The sequence below is a fragment of the Trichomycterus rosablanca genome, chromosome 2, assembly GCF_030014385.1.
Source record: "Trichomycterus rosablanca isolate fTriRos1 chromosome 2, fTriRos1.hap1, whole genome shotgun sequence".
Classification (NCBI taxonomy): domain Eukaryota; kingdom Metazoa; phylum Chordata; class Actinopteri; order Siluriformes; family Trichomycteridae; genus Trichomycterus; species Trichomycterus rosablanca.
In genome coordinates this window covers 27889309-27915963 of record NC_085989.1, presented here as the reverse complement: position 1 = coordinate 27915963, position 26655 = coordinate 27889309, and the positions used below count along the sequence as shown (strand labels likewise).

At 37.5% G+C, this 26655-nt stretch overlaps 2 protein-coding genes across 3 annotated transcripts; both read right to left on the bottom strand.

Moving 5' to 3' along the window:
- Positions 1-601: 601 nt before the first annotated feature.
- Positions 602-13679, bottom strand: zftraf1 (zinc finger TRAF-type containing 1). Of its 2 annotated transcripts, none has more exons than XM_063013538.1 (5): positions 13443-13679; positions 10994-11309; positions 6757-6995; positions 6460-6671; positions 602-3485 (listed from the first exon to the last, which is right to left on the bottom strand). In XM_063013538.1, exons 2-5 carry the CDS (start codon positions 11282-11284, stop codon positions 3094-3096), a joined length of 1134 nt encoding a protein of 377 aa, XP_062869608.1. In that variant the 5' UTR covers positions 11285-11309; positions 13443-13679; the 3' UTR covers positions 602-3093. The 2 variants fall into 2 exon arrangements, with proteins under 2 accessions (XP_062869608.1, XP_062869609.1); XM_063013539.1 differs by having other exon boundaries at positions 13511-13679.
- A 5432-nt stretch (positions 13680-19111) lies between these two features.
- Positions 19112-24059, bottom strand: dclk3 (doublecortin-like kinase 3). Its single transcript, XM_062986014.1, has 6 exons — positions 24005-24059; positions 21686-22636; positions 21105-21577; positions 20847-20979; positions 19689-19856; positions 19112-19578 (listed from the first exon to the last, which is right to left on the bottom strand). Exons 1-6 carry the CDS (start codon positions 24057-24059, stop codon positions 19112-19114), a joined length of 2247 nt encoding a protein of 748 aa, XP_062842084.1.
- Between the last annotated feature and the right edge of the window lie 2596 nt (positions 24060-26655).

Here is a 26655-nt window from a genome sequence, read left to right as displayed (position 1 = left end):
GGGATCGAACCCAGGACCTTCTTGCTGTAAGGTGACAGTGAAATGGGGGTTGTACTTTCTATTTTAAGAAAATAGAAGCTATAAATGTAGCTAGCACATTCCAGCTGTAATATTGATAAGACCCATGTAAGACCACCACAGCCTATGCAGTGAATTCAGTGTTCACTTAATGTCTGCAGTTTTACATTTCTTTATGTATGTGTGGGTTTTCACTTAGTACTCCGGTTCTCTCACACCTCCCAAAATATTTTGAAGGTTTAAGTGCCTGTTCTAATTAGCCAAGTGGCATACAGGAACAACTGGTCAACGTATATGTAGCGTTTGGCATGTTGTTCAGTGTCTGTGTGGGTTTTCCCAAAACATGCTAATGGATAGACTGACTACTTTAAATTGTGTCTAAATGAAGAAGAATGTGGGTGTTGCCCTGTGATGGACTTGTGCCCTGTCTAGGGTGTGTTTCTGCCTTTAACCAAGTGTTTTCAAGATAGGCTTCTGTGTACTGACGGTGAAAATTATGCATTAACTAAGTACACACAATCAGACAAATCCTTATGTAATTAAATCTGAAGTGCTGTAAAAGCATATCACTGTACACAGACTATTTGTTTAGATGAGTTTTAATAGAAAGGCACAAATACAGGCTTACAGAGTTTAATGTGAAAATTATAAGCTTTTCAATACAGAAACAGTTTAAACTAGACTCCTCAATACCAAACCCACTCTGTTTTCCTGCAACAATTCAAGTATGTCCAAACTGATCAGTTACAGTGGAGTTTACTTTCACTAGGGTCTGATTATACCCCATCTGGCTCTGGTTTCCAAAGGGCAAGACCACATAGCTACCTCAACGTATCAGGCTTTCTGTAGATGGTTTCACCTAACCAAATATTTACAAGTTGGATTCATAGGTACCACAAAATTGGATATGGATTAACGTGAATCCAGACTTTGTTCTTGCGCTTTTTTGTATAAGCGGCAAATAAAATTGGTAGCATGCGATCTTCAGTCCAGAATAATTATTAAAGTTATCAAAGCTATATTGAGAATGTTACATTGTATATGTTTTCTGTTTCACATGCTACATCTGTTACTAGTTTAAAAAAATTAAAATCATTTTAATAGGGTGACAATCAATATTGAATTGATTCAGCAATCAGCAAAAAAAGATTCATTCTACTCTCCTGTCAATCATGTTTAAATGTTTGAATGTATGTATGGATAGTAGTCCGGTTTCCTCTCACCTCCTAAGAACATAGAAGATGAACTGAATGCCTTATATTTTTTCAAGATGTAAATAATATGTGAGCATGTTGGCCTTGAGTGGATTTGCGCCCTGTACTGGTGTGCCCAGTACAGAGGCCTTGCATCCACTGTTTCCAAGTGGTGTCAGACTCACTACAACCTTATTCAGAATGAAGCAATTGGTAAAGGTGAATAAATAAATACATGAATTAATAAATGAATTCAAGTGAATTTGAGACATGGCTTTGGAAAACAGCAAGGAAAGGGGCTAAATCTGTATGGTTTTTATTTCCAGCTAAAAACAGTGAGCTTTCTAAAAAATCACTTATTTAAACAGAAATAGTTTCTATGTCATATTTAACTGCAGACAGAATAAAATCTAGAGTTCAAATTTACATAATACAGTCATTACATGTCATTTCTAACAAATACTTCAGACCAAGTTCATTTATTGGTGCTGGTCATAACTAAATGAATTTAAATAAACTCCTGTGGCTCTGTTGTTTGTCAGAATGATTCTTCTGCCTAATGTTTAGAATTCAGGATCATGTTAGGCTAAAAAATGAACAAATAAAAACAAAATTATCTAACATATAAATGCTAATTTTATAGTTGTAAATTAATTCTAATATATTCTTTTTTTTTTTTTTTTTTTTTGGATTATCACTTGCTTGAATGAAACCATGATATTGTTTGAGCTGGTTCAAAAATAAACAACCTTCATGACACCACTAAGCCAGAGTAGTAAATACTAACCAACAAACCCTGCTTTGTGATATACCCTGCTGACAGCGTGTGTTTATAACCAAGGTTTTGGTACCTGCCCAGTTTGTTTTTGTGGTCAATATTTAGTTTCTATTTGTAAATTTAAACAAAGTATCAAGCGGTAGTGGCCTGGCTGCTGATGCTAGCTGCCAAAAAAACATCCAACAGTGAGATGTGTATAGTTGTGTCCTTGTAATAGCAAGGGAGGAAAATATGAAATGGCAAATCAAACAAAGATATAATGATAGGTTTCACAGGCTCATGTGTTAAAAATGTCAAACTAACGTTAGTTACGAGACGAATGTTACTCAACTTAAGACGTGTGTTCCTAAAAGCACACAAAGAGCAAAAACATACCTAAAAAAACCCATGCAAACTCCTCACCCACAACAGATCAGCAGCTGCTTTGTTATACCAGCTGACCTGCTGTACCTCAAGTAAAATGTCGGCCTTCACTTACAAAAATACATTTAAAGCAGGTGCAGCCTATTTTCTGCTGAGATTGCATGTGTGTAAGCCTTAAGAGAAGGTTCTGAGCAGAAAGAACCACTGCACGGACACACACACACACACACACACACATACAGTACACAGGAAGTCTTGATTAACACTGCCTAAATTGTGGGTTAGATTAATCCAGCACATCTTGGATTACCTTCAACAAGCCTGTCTCTGTCTCACAGTCACAAAAAACTGACCCTTATGCACTCACACTCAGATATTCAACTCAAGTGCAGCGCCCATATTAGATCTCCTTGCACATTTACATCAATGCTTGCACACACTTTCATTCATCCGATTTAGACGTGGTGTCCAATCAAGTCTGATTTTTTTGTCTTGTAAGAGATCATTATTAAACATTTTGGACCACAGACGATCTGACGAACACAATCAACTGTAGGTTGAACAGGCACAAGCATTTCACCTTCTCTTCGTTATCCTTATCCTTATATCTTATCGAGGTATGTGTGGTTCAGTGTTGCTTCCCCTCCCTTTTGCTTCCTTCCACATAATTACTCCCTAATCCTGTCTCCCCTCACTCCTCCTGTAGCTTGTCTCCTTCATTCTACTCTGTTTCATGTCCCGCTATTTCTGGATCTGAAAAATAAAAAGGCGCAGGTTGATGTTTTTGGCGGCCAACAGCTTGTTGCATTCGACGCTGTCACTGATGGGCAGCGGGGCGTACTCGGTCTCGTTGGCATCGTTAGAGAAGACGTGGTGCTGGATGACAGGTTTGATCTTCACATCATCATATGGGCCCTTGAGCAGCAGAAAGGAGCACTCCAGCGTCGAGTTCACCTTGCTCTTCAGGATTAGCTGGAAAGAGAGGGTGCGCTTGCAGGACAGGTTGGGGTTGCGCTCCGAGTCGTTAATCCGTGCCTTCAGCACCCATGTCTGGTTAAGCACTGTGAAGCGCGGTGTCTCGTAGTACAGCCGGGTTATAAAGTCATCTGTGCGATATGGCCGGAACTGCACCTCTGCAACCGAATAATGTAGAAGTAAATTTTTTAATATATATATATTTTTAATATATTTAAATAAATGTAATATAAATATATGTAGGTTTTTACAAGTCATAGTAGATTGTTGGGTAAAGTACCTCAATAATAACTGAACAAAGGGTAACATATAGCTGTAGATCTACATATGCTACCATTTGTCTGAATCTCAGTAGTGGTGGACTAGCATAATAGACATCAGGAAAAAAAGATTTTAAAAAGGTAAAAAAAGGCTTTGTGGTTAATTAGCCCTATCTCACAATTAAAATATGACAGTAAATGTATACCATTTTTTACCCTGAGATTTTATATAATCTATGACTTCCTGTTTCACATTAAGTTCAAATATTAGGAGATACAAGCCAAATTCCATTAGTTTTTAACACACAGAAGATTTTTGAATACACAAATGACAAAAGAGAGTTTGAACATGTATGTAGGAACACCGATACGCTCTTTGCATTCCTCCACCACTCGCTGTGGCACTTCAATTAGACGGTGGGAGTTGCTGTTGAATCAAACCTGGAAACCCTTTTCTATTGTTCCAGTGGCAGTTCCTTTGTCTAAGTGGACATTGTATGTGCTTTTAGCGGTGGACAGGCATTTTAACTGGCCTGCAACTACACTGTCTTATACCTAGAGAAGTTTAATGCAGTGAGCACAGTTCACTCTATCACTCTTATTAAACACATTAGCCATAATAGCCCTTTTGTTGGTCTGTACCAGATGTAATAGCCTTTATTGTTCTCTGGCATTAGTGTGTCTTGGCTGGTCATTACCCTGTATGTGGAAGAAGATTTGTCCCTACTTGGACCACTGTTGTTAGATATTTGTGACAGTTGCTTATGAGCACCCTACAAGCCTTCAACCCAGTAGCCTGGCATAAAGATTTGGCCTTTATGAAATCAGTCCAACATATATTCCTGATCGATTGTTAAAAAATTTGCATTGGCATTCACATTTTGAAGGAGGACAATCATAATGTTTAGGCCCATTAGTGTGTAACAGCAGTACGTACATTACTTATCCAAGGCAAATGTAATATGTTTTAAAAATTAATGGCAAAAGTGAATAGTTAAACAGCACATGTATACTGTTATATTCATTTGGAGGTGTCAGGGCTCTAGACTAACGTTTTGCACTGGTTGCACTGGTGCACCTAACTTTTTTTCTTAGGTGCACCAGCACAAAAGTTAGGTGCACCCAAATTTTCGACCGCATCGCATTTAACACCGCAGTTTTACAGGTTCACTTTTTTTTTTTTTTTTTTTAAATCACTGTCCATACAGGCAATATTGACTTGGAAATAACTAACAATCTGGTCAACATGGCCTCGTCTGATGATCTGTTTGCTGCTGCCTGACAATGAAGGGCAGTGGGGAGAGGGGACACTTGAGCAGTGCAGTTATTGCGGCATGTAATGTGTTTTATAGATGCATTGGGCTTTTTCAGCCTTTCAATTCGAAATGTATTAGAACCAGTCACAAATATACTATTGCCGGCCACTGTCTTCTTTACAGTTAATTATAGTATTACAGACTAATTATAGCACACTTATAAAAATTATAAAAATAATAGAGTAAATGTGTATGTATGTGTGTATATCTATTTATATGTGTGTGTATATTTAAAATTATATGTATATGTTTGTGTGTGTGTTAGAGTGTAATCTTAAATGCAGTGCATTATATTATCGGCTTTACTGAATCTTTTACACAGATTCCCAAAATCGCTTGCGGTGCACTCACTGCGTATTTTGACTACATGTATTGTAATATATTTTGGTCTTTTAGTTATTTTTATATTTTACTTAACGAAAATATTGTCGTGTTTTTACTTTCACTATCGCCGCACTTTACCGCTAGCATTAGCCCCTTGCTACTGTAGAGGGTCGGCTCACCTAGCCGCTGTCCGGTGGGGATGCTGCGGGTCTTTTGCTGTGCGGTGGTGGAGGTGTGGGAATAAAGGCACACGACAGGGTAGAGTCACTTTAACTGTTTAGTCAGGACTTAAGTGAGCGTTACAACACTTTACACCGCCGAGCTCCAGAACCCGAACTTCCATTCTGGGGACATCCGGCGAGTCTCATATACAAAACTAAACTTACTGCAGAACGTCCAAACGCACGTGTATAAACCTGGTGCTGCATTCTGATTGGCTGAGCTGAATGTCGCTCACATATCACCGCTACAATATTGTCCCGCCCTTCGCTATCTCTGATTGGTTTAGACCATGATATTGGCCTAATGTGTGTCTGTTGTTTTTTTTTTCCCTCGGACGCCTGGTCGCACCGGTGCGACCTGAGATTTTTTTTAGTCGCACCATTGAGAAATTAGGTCGCATGTGCGACCAAATTGGTCGCACTCTAGAGCCCTGGGTGTACTGGTCAGTATGTTACTGCCCTTATTTTAACAAATCATTTGGAAATACCCAGAAAACAAGATCAAGCTAAAATCATTAAAACAACAATTAGATAAAATTAAGCACATGTGACTGAGGAAAAAAAAAATTTAAAAGAAGTCTGAGCTAGACATTCTGTTGTTCAGATTTATTATCATGAAGTAAACTTTCATTATTAATGGTTTTTTGTAGTATAAAAACAAAAAATGTCCGTTTAGCTTGGCTCCCCCTGCACCTTTTTTAAATCATATTTTTATTGATGTTCTGCTCGTTTTGTTTAACATTGTATCTGCTTGTTACATTACTGGTTTGTTCTATTCAAAGCTCTGGCAGTATACAGGATTGCTACAATAAAATAACTCAGTTTTTATAAGAAGATAAGGTTCTTGATGACTTGACCCACCTTTGATTAAAAATTAGAGAGCAAATTTGGGTACTGTTTATTACTAATGCGTAATGACATAGAATGGTTTAAAATAGTACACTTTGCCCATCTCTAGGTGTTATAACTGTGTAAATGTGTGACGTGTTTGTGCATGTTTAATTAGTGTACCTGTGAATCCAATCTTTTCAAAGCTAAGCAGGCTAAAGATGCTGTTATAAAGCTGCAGTTCCCTGCGATGACTTTGATCCATCTCGTCCAGTATGCCCATCAGCTCGATGCCAGTCTTAGATGGGTGGCAGCACTCCACCTCATGGGCAGTGAGCTCATGGAATGGTCCTTGCCATGGGCAGCCAATCCGCTTGTACCGGCATTGTGTAAGTCTGTCCAAAGAGCAAGTCACCAAAGAGAAATTCAGGACAGCACATGAGTAATGCTGAAATTTTTTTGAGTAGTGTTTGGGTGTACCTGTCCTGGCACTCCTCTGACTGGTGATGGTCCAGGCTGGAGCGGGGGAACTGTTTGAGACAGTAGCTGCAGTCTGAAGGCAGTTCACTCACAGCCTTCTCCACTGCTAAGTTCCTACAGCAAAGACTCTTGCTGATCTCACAGCGACAGTTTGGGCATGTTGCCTGTTCCTCCTTCAGCCGTGAGTCCGCCAGCAAGTGAATAAAGCAGCCAGCACACATCAGGTGCCCATTTGTACACTGCCAAAGACATGACTGCTTTTAATCAAAGGCCCATAAATAATACAAGCAAAGTAGACTCAACTATATGACAATATGATATTAATTTTATAGAGTTTTTAAGTAATGTGGGTATTGCTTTGTAACAGCATTATTAGTCATTGTAATAAGTAACTGGACTGCAAAATCTCTTATATACCAGTCTCATTTTTCATTTCCCTTAATAAATGTATCTGTGACTGATGTCACCATAGTGTCACTATGGTTGCACCAAGTATAAATACATGGATCATAAACTAGAAATATGTAATATTGTGGTAGTAAATAGTGGTTTTAGTGGTTGTTTTAGTGTGCCCAAACTATGTTATTAGTACAGTTCATTCTCTTAAAGATATTATATTAACTAAATGCAATGTAATAAATGTGGTAACTGGGCTAAGAAAGTTCTACCATTTTGGGGAGTAAAACTATTTCATTTCAGTTGACTGAGACTGGCCAGCCTGCCAGCATGTTGGAACTGATTGTTAACTAGCTAACCTATTTCAAAGTGTAATAATAAAAAGTATAAACATAAGACGTTCACAAATTACACTTAATTTTAATTAAGCCTCTTGACCAACTTAAATTCTATTAAGTAATAATTACAGTCAGTAATAGTGTATAAAAGCTTAGCCAGTTCACATATTACCAGACAATGTTTTCTTGTTTAATTTTTCTTGTAATAAAAATGTAAACAGGTCAAGTGTATGTACATACTGTATGTACACATGTATATATACACACATATGTATAAATGTATAGATATATACTTATATGTATACAGTACATACATACACACAGTGGCGACCAAAAATTTGGGAACTTTAATACAATGTTTTTCACTATTAACCATAAAAAGTTGCACATGAATTTCAGAATATCTAAGTATTTGGTGCATTTCCCCTATTTGCTGTAATAACACTGCAAAGAGCATCTTGTAATCTTACTGAAAGCTTGGTTTCTGTCTTGAAAAGCCTCCTTAAATACTTGATGTGGTTTTTGTTAGAGGACTGTGAAGTACAGGCCATGACTCTCAGCCCTCTTTAATCTTCTTTGGTCTTTAAGATGTGCATGGAAAGCTTTAATGTGTATTTGGTTTATTATTCTGCTGCAGAAGGTGTAGCAACAATAGAGTGATACTTCCACTTTAAAAGGGTTTTATTTGATTCTGTGCAGGTGCCAAACAAAAAAAAAGGTAAACCACCCTTCCCCCAACACTTGAATATTCCCAGCACTTCATGAATAAAGTGATATTAATCTTTCTACTGTTCTTTTCATTACATTCCCCATGTCCTTTTTTCTTTCGGCTTTTACGAGTCATCCACTGTGAAATGCTTGTATGTCGTATTCCATGTTAAATATTTTACCTTAATAGCTTTCCTGTTTAAGTTGCTTAGAGAGTACTATTTGTCCTTTGACACCACTACTTTGGAGTCTTGCTACTATGTATTTGTCCAAATGTTTTGCTCTATAAAGTCACTCAGTATTCAGTATGTTTCATATCTGTTCTGTCTCTCAGTAAGCAAAGCTTTATATATTGGTCTTTTGGTCTGCCTGATCGTGGTTTGGATAGAAATGACCGAGTTTTGGAAAAGTGATGAAGTGCAATGCTCTGCCCCTACAAAGCCTTCAGTTTAGCCATGATTTAAAGATAAGAAAGCACCAATTTGCTCAGAAAATCTCTTACTTTTGCTACATTTACATCTTGCTGCCGTATTTTCTGCTGTTATAATGCTACTCAGTATGAAATGTAGGTAGAAAATGGCTGTAAATGTATAAACATAAACTAGCTTCTAATAAGTAGATAACACCCAGCAGAGTTTCATCTGAGCATGTTTTTCCACACAAAAGGTAAAATTTATGAAAATGTGACCTTTTTGTACAAAGGAAATGGTCAAATTCACAAATTTACATAATTGATTTTCAGCAGAAATTTTGAAATTCATGTTCATTTTTCATGAAAATTCAACTTTTACTTAAAAAATTTTATGCTAATGCTTTTTATGTGTAATAAACACATTGTATTATATTGGGGGGAAATTTCAGTAGAAGAAGCTTTACTAGTTTACTTTTGATCTAAACTTTGTGTGTATGTTATTGTGTATACTGTGGGGTGACTGCTTTTGTTTTTCATTTAATGAAATATAATGTAATGAAATATAATGTTTATATTGTTTATATTTTCTTTAAATTTGTATAGAGTCATTTGACTTTGTTCTTATGAGTATAAAAAGGATGTATGTGTGAGCATTAAACAACATTTGTCCAGAAAATACAATCACAAAAAAACAGTAGCACATTGCTAGCAATTACCAACGCGAGGAATACTGTGTATTGTGAAAACATTTTCATATGTATTTATACAATTAAGTCTTTTGGGTCTAATCAGTAAACATTTGTTATTTTTGACATAGTTATTACACTCATATTAATGTTTTGGACTTAAAGTTTGTAGTTACAGTCATATCCATGCAGTAAGGGGTTTAAACAATGTGGAACAAAGATAAGTAGATTTGTATTAAACAATAGATGTCTGATTAACCTAGTTACCCTATCACTGCATAAATATGTACAAACCGTACTGATTAATGGGTTGTCAGTTAGAAAAGAACAGATCAAACATCTTTATTGAAGAGGGAGCCTTGCCTAATTTATTGATTGTTTTAGCAAGCCTTACAAACAATGACATGGCATTTTCATGCATGTAGTATTTGGAGAGGATAAAAATCAAAAGTTAAACTTTCATTCAGGCCACATATTACCCAAAAATTACACAAACACACAGAAAAACAAACAATCATTTGTGAAATAACATGGCAGAAATTATATCCAAAAGTTAATTTTTTATTTACTATTAATAACTATATTTTTGAACTAGACAAACGGTATGACACTAACATGTTATTAAATGGCATAAACAATTTAGAAAAAAACTGCAATTGCGAGAAAATGACAGCGACTGTTTTTTACCTTTTCCTAATGATAAGACATTACTTTATACTACTGTGCTAAGGAATGTAGTACATTAAACTGGCAACAGTTTCTTAGAAGAAAGAGGGAGTGTGGCTACAAATAGGGTATAGTAATGAATATCTGTGAAAGCCTGTGTTTTAGACCAGTTGCTCAGGAATGTCCTAATTCAAAGGAAAACAGGGGCAACATTCTTTGGGGAGGGGAACTTAGGAGCTCCCCTGTGATTGGACTACCGTGATCATGAGACTATTGAGGCTATTTTTGTCATGACAGCAAAACAGCTGGTCAGGTCACAGTCACACATCTTCAGAAAACACCTCACAATTATAGACTCCTAAAGACGGTAGCACTTAAAACCTACTAAATAAACAAAGCTTTAGGTTTAGTGTATGTGTGAGTGTGTGAATAAAGTTGACTTGTGTGTCCACGCGTGACTGTGACACTAGACTGTGGCAATAGACTGTGGTATTTACGCAGTCTATCCTACAAAGCCTAATCTTGTAGCCTGTTTTGGTTGCACAATAAAAAAACACAATTTATGAATGGACTGCTTTTCCAGAAGTGAATGATAATCCAGAAGTACAGCATATCAGCTCTAGTTTTCACAGATGTCTGTTTACCACTTAGTGGATATTTGTCGTGGATATTTTAAACAAAAACTACAAAACGTCAGTTTCATCTTTAGGCTGCTTGTGTTGTTACTATGTTTTAACTATTTATGGTGTACCTCTAAACATAGATCCTTACTACTTGTAAATATAATAATCTAGTTGAAACCCATACCATGAGTCTGTTCGTTAATATGGTTAATTATTTACACCAAAACGAATGACCTACATGCAACAGTTACTGGAAAAAGGCAAAAAAATAAATACTGGCTGACTTTTTATGAAGGGCACCTTTTTGTTTACACCTGCATATAGACCTGCATTGTCTACTGATTGTGTCCTATGTAATGTTTAAACACCTGTTCTGTACTTGTTTAATGAAAAATCTATTAAATTTACCTGATAGACAGATGCTTTGGGTAAGTCCAGGCACACAGTGCAGCACAGAACGGAATAGAGACGCTCCTCCAGTTTACCCGCTTCACCCTCCTGCAGTCTGACGCGTTTTTTGGGTGGTGCATCTGTATCCGTATCTGGAACGGAGCCGTCTCTCCGAGCACCCGGTTCCTCCTGAAGCCCGGACAGACCTGCGCTGCTAGCTCCAGCCTCTGGGCCGACACCAAGACCAGCTGATGAGGAACCTGGGGCGGATGGGATCGCTACTTCTCCTCGTTCTTCTATCGAAGACATACTTGTCCAGCTGAATCAAGTGACTCTGGGATGTTAGGAGCCACACAAACACAGTATTCACAAGTCTATAGAAACAAAACTGTCGATAAAACAGCAGTGTGCCTGACTGTATAAACTATTTTTGTAAATAATTAATTTCTCTATTGAGACAGGATTAATTTTAGGGTGTCATTAGTACTATAACTGAAAATGTCTTGTCAGTGATAAAACTTATATAAGAACAGCAATAAAATGAACATGGAACTAGAGTGTTTTATTAGGTTGCTTTTCTTACTGATTAAGGCAAATAGGACTCACAGAATTTATGTTCTCTCTTTTATCTTAGTTAAAAAAGAAAGCACTTGTGTGCAACAGAATTTAAACATATAGATCACAACTAGTTTGTTTACAGTTACTTATTAATAATGTATTAATTGTAACATTATTAGTTATGGGAGGAAATACATAAACTTTTTTTTTAGTTTTGGTTTGGTCATATTTATAACAGGTGAACAATTAATTAACAAACCAGCTTTGATCAGTAGATAAAATGAATGTACTCAAAGTCATCTGAGCATGTGCTTCAAAGGAAAGGATAAGACTCACTAAAATTTGATCTTTTGTACAAAAGAAGTGACATGGTTAATTTTACAAATCCCAGCTGAATAAGCTGAAACACAAATCTTGACCACGCCTAAAAAAGGCAAACTGCCTAATGTAATATAAAACCATAAGAATAACATCATTCTCACTACAATAAAAAAGCTCTAGTAGTTCATTTTTGGGTCAGCGGAAAGTTTTCTGAACATTGCAGTTGAATAAACATTTGGTTTCGAGATTGTACACTATTTCTATTGCTAAAAACCATAACCCAACTGAATGTTTTCTTACAAATTTGAAAAAAAGAGAAAACACATTTAAAGTCTAATTAATACAAAACATAATGATACATTTAAATCCTTGGAACAACAAGGTCTGGTTATATAAGTCTTTATTTCTCCTTATTTCTAAATAAGTGACACATTTGATTGAACATGAAACTTAATACACTGTAAATAAACAGTCCAACACTGTCTGCACCTTTAAAATGAATACCCCAGCTTACATGGCCTATGCTTACCAGCAAAATATATACTGTTTTGTTACATTTTATAGCTGACTTTATGAGGGATTTTAGCTCAGGTAACAAAAGATTTAACTCCAATGCAGTTTGACTTTAATTGATATAAACTCAATTATAAAATGTGACAATCTAAAACCATATGGTACCTTGTTTTTTAAACAATGGCATAAAGCCATAAGGGGTAAGAATCACAGTCAATGTCTATAAGTTTTGTAAATCAATATCTGCAACACTATATTTTAATTGGAATTTTTTTGCCAAGACTATAAACCATGTGTTGTATCTGCCTCTGTTCTGCAATTACAATGCAATACTTAATTTTCCACAAGGTAAAAATGGTAACAACAGCAGCAGATTGAGTTTTCCTATGCCAACACACAATAATAGAATTCTAGCTGTTTAACACATGAGTCTGTTGTGCTGTCCTTTGTGTGCATTAAAGCTTGGTAGAATAAAAGCTATTTGGAGAATGTCTATATCATGACTAGCAGGAGGAGGATTGTAAACAACACACAGATCTGTTTTTCAGGTGTTGCTCTGTTAGTCTTACCACATTGTATAACATTTAGGTTGTATTGTGTTCTTTTTTTCATCTTTTTTGGCAAAACTAAGAACAATTAAACACGGACTAGTGCACCTTTAAGCTATGTTTACCTATATTACATATATATTTGTCACTGTTTATCTACGCCATTGTAATACAAACAGCTGACTTTAAATCGAGTTGTGTATGTAGGTTTTGTAGGAAAACGCAATTTTCATTGCAAACTGAGTCTTTCTTTTCTAAAAAGAAGAAAACACTGTTTTACTGAAGTTAATACAGAAACTCGACGATGAATTTCAACGGTATGTAACAGAGACGATAATGACCTTTCTTTCGGTTGAATTAATTGACAAAATCAAAACTCATAATCATGTGCAGCACTAGAGGTAAACATAATAAACTATCTGTAACACTACAGTATATTTAAGTGTATCATCAGCTGTACTGGCTCTGTTCACTTCGCTTTCCCCGGATAATAAATGTGTGTCTGAGGTTTTGCAGATAGAGCTTACTAGTTGGATAGGAAACCCAGCTTCCCCCCTGCATCGACAAAAACAACAGTCTGGTAGTGAGAGCTCACAGCTAGTGTCTCCGTTATTCGCTAATGACAGCGCGCACTGCAGCTCTCTGCGCTCCCTCCTGCCGCTCAGCTGCCTCCTCACACTCCTGGCTCCTCCGAAAATCTTCAAACTTTATCCTCTGTGAAAGCGTCTTCTCGATACTTCTCTACTAGACCTGTCTACACTGCCATCTTTGTTTTTTTTCCAGTGCCCCCCTCCCCCTCATCACGGTCATCTAGTCCGTTCCTCGTTCCACCAATCCGCGGCGCGTTTACTCAGAGCTGTGTAGCGCTATAAGCGAATCCCGCTCGATCGTTGTGATGGTTGCTGTGCAAGCCCTGAATCCTCTCTCTGATTGGCTGAAGCTCTTTATTGCGTTTCATCAGATGACTGTCACTTTGACGTCTACCCCGTGAGGGTATTTAAAGAGTTGTAGGTCGCGCGTGCGCAGCAGCTGTCTGCGGGTCAGCGAGGCAACTTCAGTAAGTGGCCACGAAGCAGATGCCGATGTGTATGCGACAAAATGGCAGCGTCATTGTGAGGCGCCTCATTAAAAGAAAACAACTTAAAGACTGTTTTATCAAACTGCAACGTAATACAAAATTGTTCTGTTTACTTATATGATATAGCCAAAGAAACAAGTCTTAGGGTTTTCTCCACACATCTCCCTAAAACTCTCCTGAAATTTTGCACTTGAAAAACAAGCTTGACTTCAATGTGACAATCCCAGTTACAGACACAGACAGCTGAAATCTAGTGCCATTAACAACACATACCAACTGTTTAAAAAGCTCAGACAATTAGCACTTTGTCGTGTTATATGACTAAACAACATGAGCCACAAATTGCCCGTTACTGATACACTATATACACATGCATGTCCAGAACTATCTGTACAATACGTAGTGTGTTATTGTCCATCAAATTTTTACAATGGTATCCATGAAAATAGGAGTTTGCTGAAGGTAAGTATGTGGCGGCATTCTCCACCAGTCACTGAGAGCAAATACGCCATGGTAACTTTTAACAATAGCAGTAGGAACAACAGGACTTTTTTTGGTTTGCCCAGCTGCAGTTCTTTGGTTTTAAAAGTGGGGGTTTTAAATTTGGTGCTTGTATTCTATTTGACCATTCAATGGTCTTCACTCTTTCCCGGCCCACCCATACAGCCTGCTCTGTTATGCTTGGTCCCTGGTCAAGAAAAGAAGCACAGTTAGCTTGGGCATTTAGGTATAGTACAGATTACTTGGCAATGGAAACAACAACTAGTTATAGGATCCATAATTTAAAAATGTACCATACCATGGGGTACTGTGCAGTAAAATGTGCCATAATAGCATTTAAGGCTGCTTTCACATGATAAGCATTTTGTGCCGCACTTGCCACAAATGCTGATTACTGTGGTGTTTACATATTTCACATGGTACGTGGCAAAACAGCTTTCTGCTGGCTGTGCCAGGGCATAGCGTGCAACGTTCAAGGCAATGCAGTGCCAGGCACAAGGTAGGTGGCATGGCCTCACTCAATACGAAACAAAGGCAATGCAGCCTTTCCGAAGAACCAGATAGTTAGGGCCCAATCTGCAGGTGCCTGAGAAAATAAGGTAAATTATTTAATGTTTCATGGCATCCTATGTCAAACATGGGCAAACAGCCTCTGACATATTTAATTCAAATAAAAAAATACTAAATATTTATCGCATTATTTACCAATACATTTATTATACTGTAGAAACATGTTTTAATTTATTTAAATTTAAGTTGGCTTTAGTCTAACTGGCTTGAATCCATTCATCTGCGCAAAATAAACCACTAAAACTTTAACTTATTTATTTATAAATAGTACTGTCTGTTGAGTATCGTACAAATCCCGGTAGATAAACCTAGTCAAAGTTTAACCAAATTAAACAAGTTTTATTTAATAGCATAATTTAAGTAGCTTATTAAGTTTCATTATGGTTTTTAAAACCAAGGGGTGATTTTTTGGGGGATGGGAAATAGTCTCAACCACTTTAACAAACACTTTGTAACAGGATATTCTAGCTTTGGCTCAACAACTGGCAGTTGTAGCCTGTAGCTTATATGAGCCTATATGTGTTCAGATATAGTACACCCACTATTGGAACAAAATAGACTTTATGTAATTAAAATGAAAATGTTAATGCAAAAGTTTGTTGTAATTTGTGGCACTTTGTTCTACTTTTATGTATTAGTATTGCTAGTATGTATTAGTAGTGCAAACTTTAAAGATACCCATGAAACACATACAGTATATTACCATTTATTTGTGTATTAAAAAAACTCCAATCATATTTAGTTGGCCTAATTATTTTGTGAGTTATTTTAGTTTGTAAATTGGTGTTATAGTATTATACTATTATAATAGAAAATAATTTTTGTCAGTTATTTTATTGAAAATGGGTCTGTCTCTCAATTTTACTTGTATGGAAAAACTTACAGTATGTGAAATACCTATAGCTCCACCTATAGCTCCACCCATAGCCACTATTTAAGTTTTTACCTGCAACACACTTAAAAAAGTTCCACATTCCACATTAGGCAGATGAGTTGATAAAAGGTGAGGGAATCACAATCAGGTAAAAAAGAGGATAGATAGACTCCCACTCACCATAGACTCAGTCTTTGCAAGTAAACACGGGGTGTGGCTCACCACATTGTGCCAGGCTTTGCAAGAGTATTGTCAGTAAGTTCAAAAAGAACATTTCTAAGCACAAGACTGCAAGTAATTTAGGTATTTCTCCATCTACTATACACAATATTATAAAAAGAATTAAAGGATCTGGAGAGATCCCAGACTGTATGGCAAGGCCTAAAACCACTGTTGAATGTGTGTGGCCTTGAAGCACTCAGATTGCTTAAGAAACTGTCATGCTACTGTAATAAATATAGCCACATGAGCCTGGAAGTACTTTGGAAAACCATTGTCAATTAAGTCAGCCCGCTGCTGCATTTAGAAGAGTTTAGAAATGTGAAACTCCATTGTGCAAAGAAAAAGTCATGCACCAATAAATAATGAAACTCAAAGACTACTCTGGCCCCAAGGTGACTTGTTTGTGTGTAAATGTACTGTTAACACTAAGGGATTTTAGAGACATATGATGCCATTAAGTCAATGTATCTCCCTAGAATGGGCCAACAACCTTAGCTTTAAAATCTACTAAAACTACTACTAAAACTGTTATAATAACAAAATAATCTGCATACTACATATGACTTATTAACATGAATAGTTGATTATTAAATATGCAGTACTGTACAGTGCCTTGAAAAAGTATTTGCCCTCTTCCAATTTCTTCTGTTTTTGCCAGTTTGTCATTTAAATGTTTTAGACCTTTCAATTAATTTCAATATAGGATAAAGACAAAATAAAAACACTTTTTACAACATTGTATGTATTTCATAAGTGAAAATAAACATTTTAAGTGAAATAAACAACTTGAGTAATGCTGGTGCTATGCTGATGTTTTTTTTTCACTTTCAGCTGTATGTTCAACTATTTTGCTATGGTCTGTACTGTGTTATATTTGTTCATTTAAATGAAACAAAACAAAAACTCTGGAATTGTCATTGAAGAACAAGTGTAAGTGATGTTTATCACTGTGGTGTTTGTAATCGTAACTCTAACTTCACCCTAAATACCCACACAATGTGTGATATAATCTAATAAATTATTCCAAAGACTTTATATAAAAATTCACAGTGTCACTCATTTATGCCAAATGATGAGCTAATCAAAGTGTCCCCTATATCAATATGCAATGAGAAATGGGTCAACATTTATTTATTCATTGTCTGTTTTACCACTGCTATATCCTGGTCAGTGTTGCAGTGGATCTGATTAATTGGGTGAAAGGCATAAAACACCCCAAACAGGTCGCCAGTCCATCACAGGGTACTCACATCCACGCACACACTCACACTTAGGGCAATTTTTAGTTGCTCCAGTTGGCCTGACTGCATGTCTTTGGACTTATGGGAGAAAACCAGAGCTCCCGAGGGAAACCCACGGAGACACAGGGAAACTCCACACAGTAAGGACCATGGCCGCCTGGCCAGGGAATCGAGAGCAGGCCCTTCTTGCTGTGAGGCAACAGTTCTTCAACAATTATTGTAAATATTTAATTAGCTTATTGTTAATTAATCTTTTTAATTAAGTATTAATAATATTAATTTGTGAATGCTTAATACCCTTCTCCTATTTCCCACACAATCACATAACTGTTTCTGCTTATTAAGTAATTTTCACATAACTACAAAGTCAGAAGACATTATGTGTGAAAAGTCAAAGAGAAAATTTGGTTTCCACGCTGTATTTAATGTAACAAGCAGTCAGTGATGATTTCTGCATAATTCTTTATTGTGGTCAATACAAAAAAAGAAAGAAATACAAAAAACAAAAGGAAAGGGAAAATAGCAATTTCTGATGTGTACAGATTTACATCACAAATCATAATACTGATATATAAAAATCGAGAATTAAGTTCAGTAACAGGCATAGTAGTAATAGATTGTAACCAGCCTGTTAGGCAAAGGGCCTAAAATGGCTGCCTTCTCACCACATAGTCCTTGGCACTCTCCACACTACATGTAGAAGTCCCCGCCGCCACAATCTGATTTTTTAAAGATAAATGTAACAGTGAATCACTAGAAGTTAGAGAATCTAGTTAGACCTAGTAACAACTGCAAACCTAGTCAGCAGTGTGAATCCAAAATACTGATTTTTAATAAAGAAATACACAGTCAGCTGGGCTGTGAGTTTCAGGTTTTTTGCTTAGTGACCACACGTCTGTAGTGATGTGATTCTTATAACACCTAGTGCAAAATCCCCCAGAGTTGTCATGTAGGCAGTTGTAGTTTATTGGTCTGGTAAGATCTGCTGGTACAGCACTAAATTGCATGTCATTCATGAAATTTAAACTGCACCCTTCATAAATTTAAAACATATGTTGTATAATTATAATCTCAGAACAACTGCAATTAAGAACATGTTTTGGTCAAAAATTGAGCATCTAGCTAATCATTTTACTTGTTTTGTTTTATGTTTCTGGTTTTTTATTTCTTATGTATGTTCGTGTCAGTATGAACAGATTTAAATTTGTGAAATTGTGTACCTACACTGTGACACATCTGCCTGACAGCGTACACATAAGTAAACATTTGTTAATATTCTTAGGATGCATTTTCAATGCAGAAATTGGGCATGTCTGAGTTGATGCTGTGATTTTGAAAAATCACTCAAACATGTTTTCTAAATCTCCACTTGTTCTCATGAGAATTAGAGAATAGAATAGACATCAAACCCGCAATCTGGAAGCACATCATTTGAATCACTGTCTTTTTTAAATCAGTTTGCATATGTGTTTGTATATTTAATTTATGTAAAAATATAAATGTGTGCACTTTTGATAAGTGTTTGAATATGTGTGGCTTTAGAAAGGGGCCTGAGCAGGAGAATACAGGGCCGTTTCAACAGGTACAGGTCTGTTACGTTTGGAAACTGATACTCTAATTTTAAATGTGATATATTAACCACTATGAATTTTGCTGTTCTGGTTTAATGTTAACTTGTGGGGTTTTTTTTGTGCTAAATACTGACCCTCCCTATGTTTGCTGGCTATTGTTAATACTTTTGACCTGTTCTGACTGTGGTAGTTCATGATGTTTAGACTTTTCAGTTATATCTGCAGGTTTTGCTAATGTATCTAGGTCACCATTTCTGCAGGTTTCACCTTGTTGGGACGGTTTCTTGAGACTTTGTTGGTCTCTCTTGTCCACTTCTGTGTCTCCAGTTTGTCTAAGCCCGTATTTATTTGTGATACTTTTTTTGTTTTCTTCATTCTGTTCTTCTGGAGCTGATATTTCTAGATTTGCTTGATTGCTTTGATGTTTAATGCTTCTTGATTTGAGATCATCTTTTCTGGTGATAACAATATCGCTGGTTTTTGTCGCCTCCTTGTGGTCACTCTGTGATGCTGCATGAAGAAGCCAGCTGTTCTGAAGAGTTTGACTGGCAGTCAACCTTACAACGGGGTCCACTTCCAACAGAGCCCTGATAAGAGCTTTAGCTCCTGAAATGCACACACAAACACACACTATCATGTTTTAGGTAAGCAGGTACTATCTGAGGAGTAGGTTGACTTTTGCATCGAGGGGCAGGTGTCAGAGATCAGGATCGCACCATCAGACACATGGTCCCAGTAGGGAGATACAAAGTGGAACTCGCCCTTCTGGATGAGACGAAAGAGCTCCTCCTGATCTCGCTCTGGACTACGAAATGGAGGAAATCCACTAAGCAGCACAAACAGTATCACCCCCATTGCCCAGACGTCAACAGAAACACCATATCCTACATACAAACAAACAGATAAAGCAGAGGAGAAAAAAGAGAAAATCTATGAAGAGCAATTTCAAACACTTTGACAAGTGTTTTTGGAAACAATGGATGTTAAGCTGTTAATCTTTAATTGCTTGGATTATATTTAGTCACAGGTGTAGATCACTTTGGATAGCTTCTGCTAAATATTGTGAATATAAATGCCATTCAGAAGACGTATTTTACAGGGATATTCCTGCTTGTTTCAGCATGAAAAGGCCAATGCATGTGTTAGATCAGTAAGCTTTCAAGTAAGAGAATACATGCGCTAGACTTGCTTGAGGCAAATCAGACCTGCCTCCTATTGAAAACTTGTTGCGCACTGTGAAGTAAATGATACACTCATTGAACTCGCTTTTATAAACTACAAATACCGTACAGATAAACTGTGTTGGTATACAGTGACTGACTATAGCCCATCTATTGCTGTGTACACTATGTCACCTGCTCTGTACCCTATTTTATCAATCAAAACATGATGTCTGGTAGGTGGTCCGTTCTCAGCATAGCAATTGAAACTAACATGGTAATAACATGGTAGTGTGTGCTGTTCTGGTAAGACTGCATAAGATGCAGCAGTGTTGTGATTTTTAAATACTGTATAAACTTACTGGCATTATTATTAGGAGCACCTTCTTTAAGTACTTGTTGTAGGTGTGTAGTTAGAGACAGGAGTTATTATCTTTTGAAATCTTTCTTTAGTCTTTTATTAGTGTATATTTTCTGATCACAGTATACTTTTATAGACAGTACAAAAAAAATACTCCAGCTAATACATTTATAAAAGTTTATAAAACATATTTTGGCCATGTATTGTGTTATACCCAGTTAATCTAGAAATGTAAAGCCCATCCTTAACTAATGTTGGGTGTTTTAGACCAAAGAGTAAAAACAAAAAGGTCCATCTACAAAAAATATATCATTTAAAATACTCAACTACATCCATGTCCTGGCTTCTCTTACCTGTTTCAGCAAGTATCTCAGGAGCAACATAAGTGGGCGTGCCGCATACTGTGAAAACCGGCTCTGTCACCACCATGGCCAATCCAAAGTCGGCCAGCTTTATACTGATATTGTCATTACCACAGCACTGGACCTTAAAGTAAGTTTAAAAAAATGTATAACAACTAAGTCAAAATTGCAACTTTCTATTTTGCTACAGTCGAAAGACAATGTAAATGAAAGAACCAGTGGACGTATTTGTGCTGTGTGTATTCTCACCAGAAGGTTTTCAGGTTTGATATCTCGATGTGCAATGCTCTTGTTGTGAATGTACTCTAGAGCCTGACTGATGTCCTTTATCATTCTGGCTGTGCATGGCTCTGTAAAGCGTCCACTCCGGGATATGGCATCGAACAGGTCTCCATCAGCCACCAGCTCCATCAGCAGGTAGACATGTGTGTCTGTGTGATGTGAACGGAGCAGCTGCACAAGGCGTGGGTGTGCCAGGCTACTCAGCAGGGCGATCTCGTTCTGGATCATGTGAACTCGGCCTTGCAGCTTGGCTTTATCTACAATCTTCATGGCAAAAATTTGGCTGCAGCCTCGTATGCGGCACTCACGCACCACTGCAAAGTTCCCATCACCAACCACAGAGCTGATTTCATAGCAGCGCTGGATTTCTTCCAGTGAGACCTGCACGCCATCGGGTGGGAGTTCTTCCCACCAGTCTCGCTGCTTCACTGTTTTCTCAGCTTTAGGCTTTTCCTTTTTTGTTGATGTGTCTGTTTGGGATGCTGAAATGAAAACTTTTTTTTGCAGGGTGTTTGAAACCCAGTTTAGATTGTCTGTGTGTACTTTACTTTTTGAGTGTTGGTGAGATGACTTTTTAATTAGGCTTTCTTGGGAAAGTTGGACATCACTTTGATTAATAGGTCCCTCTTGCTTGTCATGGTGCCTGCTTCCAATTGGTGGTACTGGTGGACCAGTCACTCTACAGCTCCTGCAGTAGACAGGCTCTTTCTTCCTCTCTGTGCTTTCCTCTTTGAGCTGAGGTTTGATCTGCCCCTTCTCCCCCCTGTTTTCCCACTCTCCTCTCTGCCGTTCTCTCTTGCCCCTTTCCTTTTGCCGCACTTGTCCTCGGGATGGCTGCAAATTATTGGCCAGTGGTTGGGTTACCAAGGGATTTTGCACTACCTTTGCAGTTGAGTCAACCTGGGTCATGTCATCATGAAAGCCACTATCAGTTTTAGCAGGCTTAGGCCTTAGAATCTGCTCCCACAACCTCAACAAGCTGTCACTGTACTCTTGATTGTCAGGATACAGCTCATTTAGGGCAGCCTGTACCTCACCAAGGGATGGACGACTGTTTCCAAAGGCCAAAAAGGCATGGCCAAAATAAAAGAAGTCTGAGAGGCTGCGGATCTCTCGACCAGCAGGGCTGAAAAGGCGCCGGACGCGTCCGCTGTTCCAGCAAGGAAACCCAAGCGCTTCGGAAACATCAGCCACCAGCAGCTCAAAGGTCTGTACAGCACGTCGGTTTAGCAGCAATGAGATTTTTCGGACGCTATGCTCCCCACATGGCCGAACCACTGTTACAATCCTAGGGCGCACTGGACTAGTGTCTGCATGCCGTCCGTGATACCCGCTTGCCTTCTGCATGTCAGGCTCCTCCCACTCATATGTCCCAATCCCAGCTTTATCCATGGGTCTGTATGCTGCAGGATGTTTCTGGTACTTGGAGCCATATGTGTATGAGAGCAAAGCTTGTCGAGGAGAGGCATTTGGGCATTTAGGCAGTTTGGTTCTTTGATCTAAAACAAACACATATACAAAGGCTTGAAATACTAATGTCAACATCAACGTTAAGTCTAGTTTTCAATTATGTTTCTGAATTCATTTGTAAGTTTACAGCACTCTAAAAAGCTCTGCCTCAGCTTGGCTTTTACAAACCAGCACACAAAGGAATTAAGAAGGAAGTTGAACATTAATAATTCAGTACAGGAGCACGTTGAAAGGAGATTGTAAACCATGTGGATTCTCAAGTAGCATCTTGCGCTTCAGGGAAACAGAAAAGGATCAAATCTGATTGAGTCAGATCTGCTTACAGGAGTCAGAGTAGCGTAACAGCTTTCTCTTAGTACTGTTTGTTCTGGGTGTGCCCTGCTTCAGGTACTTGTGTAATAAACCATTAATTCTGAACTCAATGAACTCATTAATTAATAAATATAGTGGTGGAGAGCCATTTAAAAGAGCCTTCTCACATTTAAATTAGCATGGATGAATAAAGAAAAAAAGTAAAAGGTAAAAAGTAATATTTATACACAGGAAAACTTAAATAACCACATGAATGTAAACTTTATGTACTAGTGTAATTGATGTCAGTTAAAACACTGCTCTAACTTTGTACATACATGACTATGTATGAACAACTTAAGTAGCGACTGAATGATGTCAAGGGCCCTTAATTAATGTTAAGGCATTGTGCATGATTTTTAAGGCAAATTAAAAGGATTGTTTTCCTCTCAATTTTGTCATTTCCAATTTTCCATAGCAATTCTTCTCCCACAGGGACTACACCCATGATGGCCAAAGGTGTAGTATTTTAGTGACCAACCACACAGCTTAAGATAAGACAAGATAAGATAAGATAAGACTTTATTAATTCTCTTGGGAAAAAATAACAAGAGAGAAAGAGAAAAAAAAAAAAAAGTGTATATATATATATATATATATATATATATATATATATATATATATATATATATATATATATATATACATATATATATATATATATATATATATATATATATATATATATACCCTTTTTTGGTGGTTCCTTTTCCTTATCAGACAGCATAAGGTGATGGTTTGGATTTTCCAACCATGGCAGGAGACCACTGCAGTCAAACTAGCCTAACTTATATGGGCACAGGTGCAGTAAAATGAGAAGGCAATGTCACAAAAGTTTTTACAACATGAAATTATTCATCTTCACAGATGTACATATGCAGCAAATGTTATAAACTGAAATTCGACAAAGAAGTATTCATTCTATGACATATCTAAAAACTCTAATCTGAGTTAAATTACCACTACTGCCTGAAGGTTTCTAAAATGAAACGTGTGACCTGATGTGAATAATTGAGGTCTGATGTTCAGCGTGGATTTGAAGTTACCTGCCGTTTTCCAATCAGTTCTGGTTGCTTTTTGCTTCAGATTTCTGTTCCACATCTTGTCCTCTTCATGTCACTGCTGCGGGACTCAGTAGCTTTTTACTGTTGACCACATCATCCTGCCAGCGCACAAACCAACTAGCACGCTGCTGATGAGCCTTATTTTTTACTCTAGTTTACAAACTTTACCTAAAAGCGACAAACTTTAACCAAACATAATACCAAGTTATCAGACTGCTCATTACGTAATAAAGCAATAAAACTGTCCACTGTGCGATGCTGCCAAGTGAGGTAACACTGAGCGCATCTTCTGCTCAATGTAGAAGCGCGATACCGGATACACTACATCCTGCTGTCCTGCTTCAACAGCGTCTCCAAGGAAACCCACACACACAACACCCCCCCCCCCCCCACACACACACACACACTCACACACTCACACACACACACACACACACACACACACACACACGCACCTACATACGCACACATTCAACCCAGAGTAATACTACTACTACTAATAATAATAATGCGCGGCATGGTGGCTTGATGGGTAGCACTGTCACCTCACAGCAAGAAGTGGTCCTGAATTCTATTCCCAGGTGAAGCAGTCCAGGTCCTTTCTATGTGTGATTTGCATATTCTCCCTGTGTCCGCGTGGGTTTCCTCCGGGAGCTCCGGTTTCCTCCCACAGTCCAAAGGCATGCAGTCAGGCGAACTGGAGCTACTGCAATTGCCCTGTGTGTGTGTGTGTGTGCATGTGTGAGTAATAATAATAATAATAATCATTATCATTTGTAACTACACTAGAAACTAGTGCAAATAGTGTGGTTGCCACACAATGAGTTTTGGTTACTTTTAGTTAAAAGGAACCAACACGTCGGTAAGTGAATGTTGTATGTATACAAGAAATTGTATCTATCTATCTATCTATCTATCTATCTATCTATCTATCTATCTATCTATCTATCTATCTATCTATCTATCTATCTATCTATCTATCTATCTATCTATCTATCTATCTATCTATCTATCTATCTATCTATCTTCTATTAATCATCTGGACCTCTATGTCCCTCTATCGAAAGACAGGAGGTCATGAAATGTGACAAATGTGTCAGTGGCAACCATTAGAAGATCACTTAACAACAAAGGATTTAATGGATACACACAACACATGCCACTCTTGACCCAAAATCACATGAAGAGTCAACTGGAATACGCTAGAAGGAATTTGGATAGGCCTGCAGAGTCCTGGGACACAGTTTCATGGAGTGACAAATCAAAACTGGAACTGTTTGGCTGCATGGCTCATTTATTTGGTGCAAAAATGGTGAGGCTTATGACCAGAAGAACACTATTCCTATAGTCAAAGATAGAGGTGGATCAGTAATGATGTGTCGATGTTTTTCTGGATTCACAGAAATACCAAGGCATTCTGAGGAGGTATGTTATGCCTTCTGTGGTAAAACTGAACATTGGTGATGACTGGACATTTGGGCAAACAATGATCCAAAGCACACTTCCAAGTCAACCAAAGCTTGGTTAGAAAAAGGGCCTTTTCTAAACTGTTTCCACAACGATGGAAACAGTTGTCCAGCATGACATTCCTTCAGTGGAACTAAGGGGCTTAGGCCAACTTCTAAAAAACACCCTCATGGCATTATCCCACCTTCTTGGAAATCGCAGTCCTACCATGAAGCACATTATTTATACGAGCCTTTTGAATCTCTGTTTTGTCCCTTGCGTAGTACAGATACAGCGCTTAGCGTTACCAATGATCTCTTATGTGTTACTTATTCAGGAGCTCTTTGTATATCTGATCTTAGCTCTGCTTTTTGTATCTCACAATGTTTTACTCTCTTGTATGCGCAGCATTGGTATTCCCGGATCCGCTCTTTCTTCTTATCTTAATGATAGTATGTAGCTATTCAGTACTATAAATCCTCTATGCCATGTTTAAATTTTCATTGTTACACAGACAACACTCAGATCTATGTCAGCATCAGCCCTGCTCAGCCTTTACCACCTCTTGCTCTGCTTTTAATTGGCTCAAAGACACTGAAATCTAGTTAATTTGTTCTTGGCATAAATATTGACGGGTTCCTGATAGTACCTTCTAGCAAGTGTAATCTTGGAGTGATCTTTGACCCCACACATATCAATTCTGTAGTTAAGAAGGCATTTTCTTTGTAATATTGCTCGTCTCTGGTCATCCAGAGTCTTCACTAGTTACATATCAGAATCAGAATCACTTTATTTTGCCAGGTATGTTACACATACGAGGAATTTGCTTTGATGATACACATAATAGTACACATAATAGTTCATATAGTAGTACACACAATACACAAAATAGTACAGATAATTACACATGTATGACATGTAACATATAACATATTTAACAGACCCGACAGCACACGGACTGTTAACCAGTATTTACCAACATTTATTTACGAACATATTGCATTTCATATTCATTACAAGGTCCTTCTTATTACATATAAAGTTTTGTATGACCTGACTCCTTACTACTTGGTTGAGCTTTTACTTCAATATGTCTAAGCAAACCTTAAGTCTTCTTGACGTCAGGAGGCTTAAATTGACCACTATTGGTGGTCGATTGTTTAGTGTGCCAGGTCCTGAATTGTGGA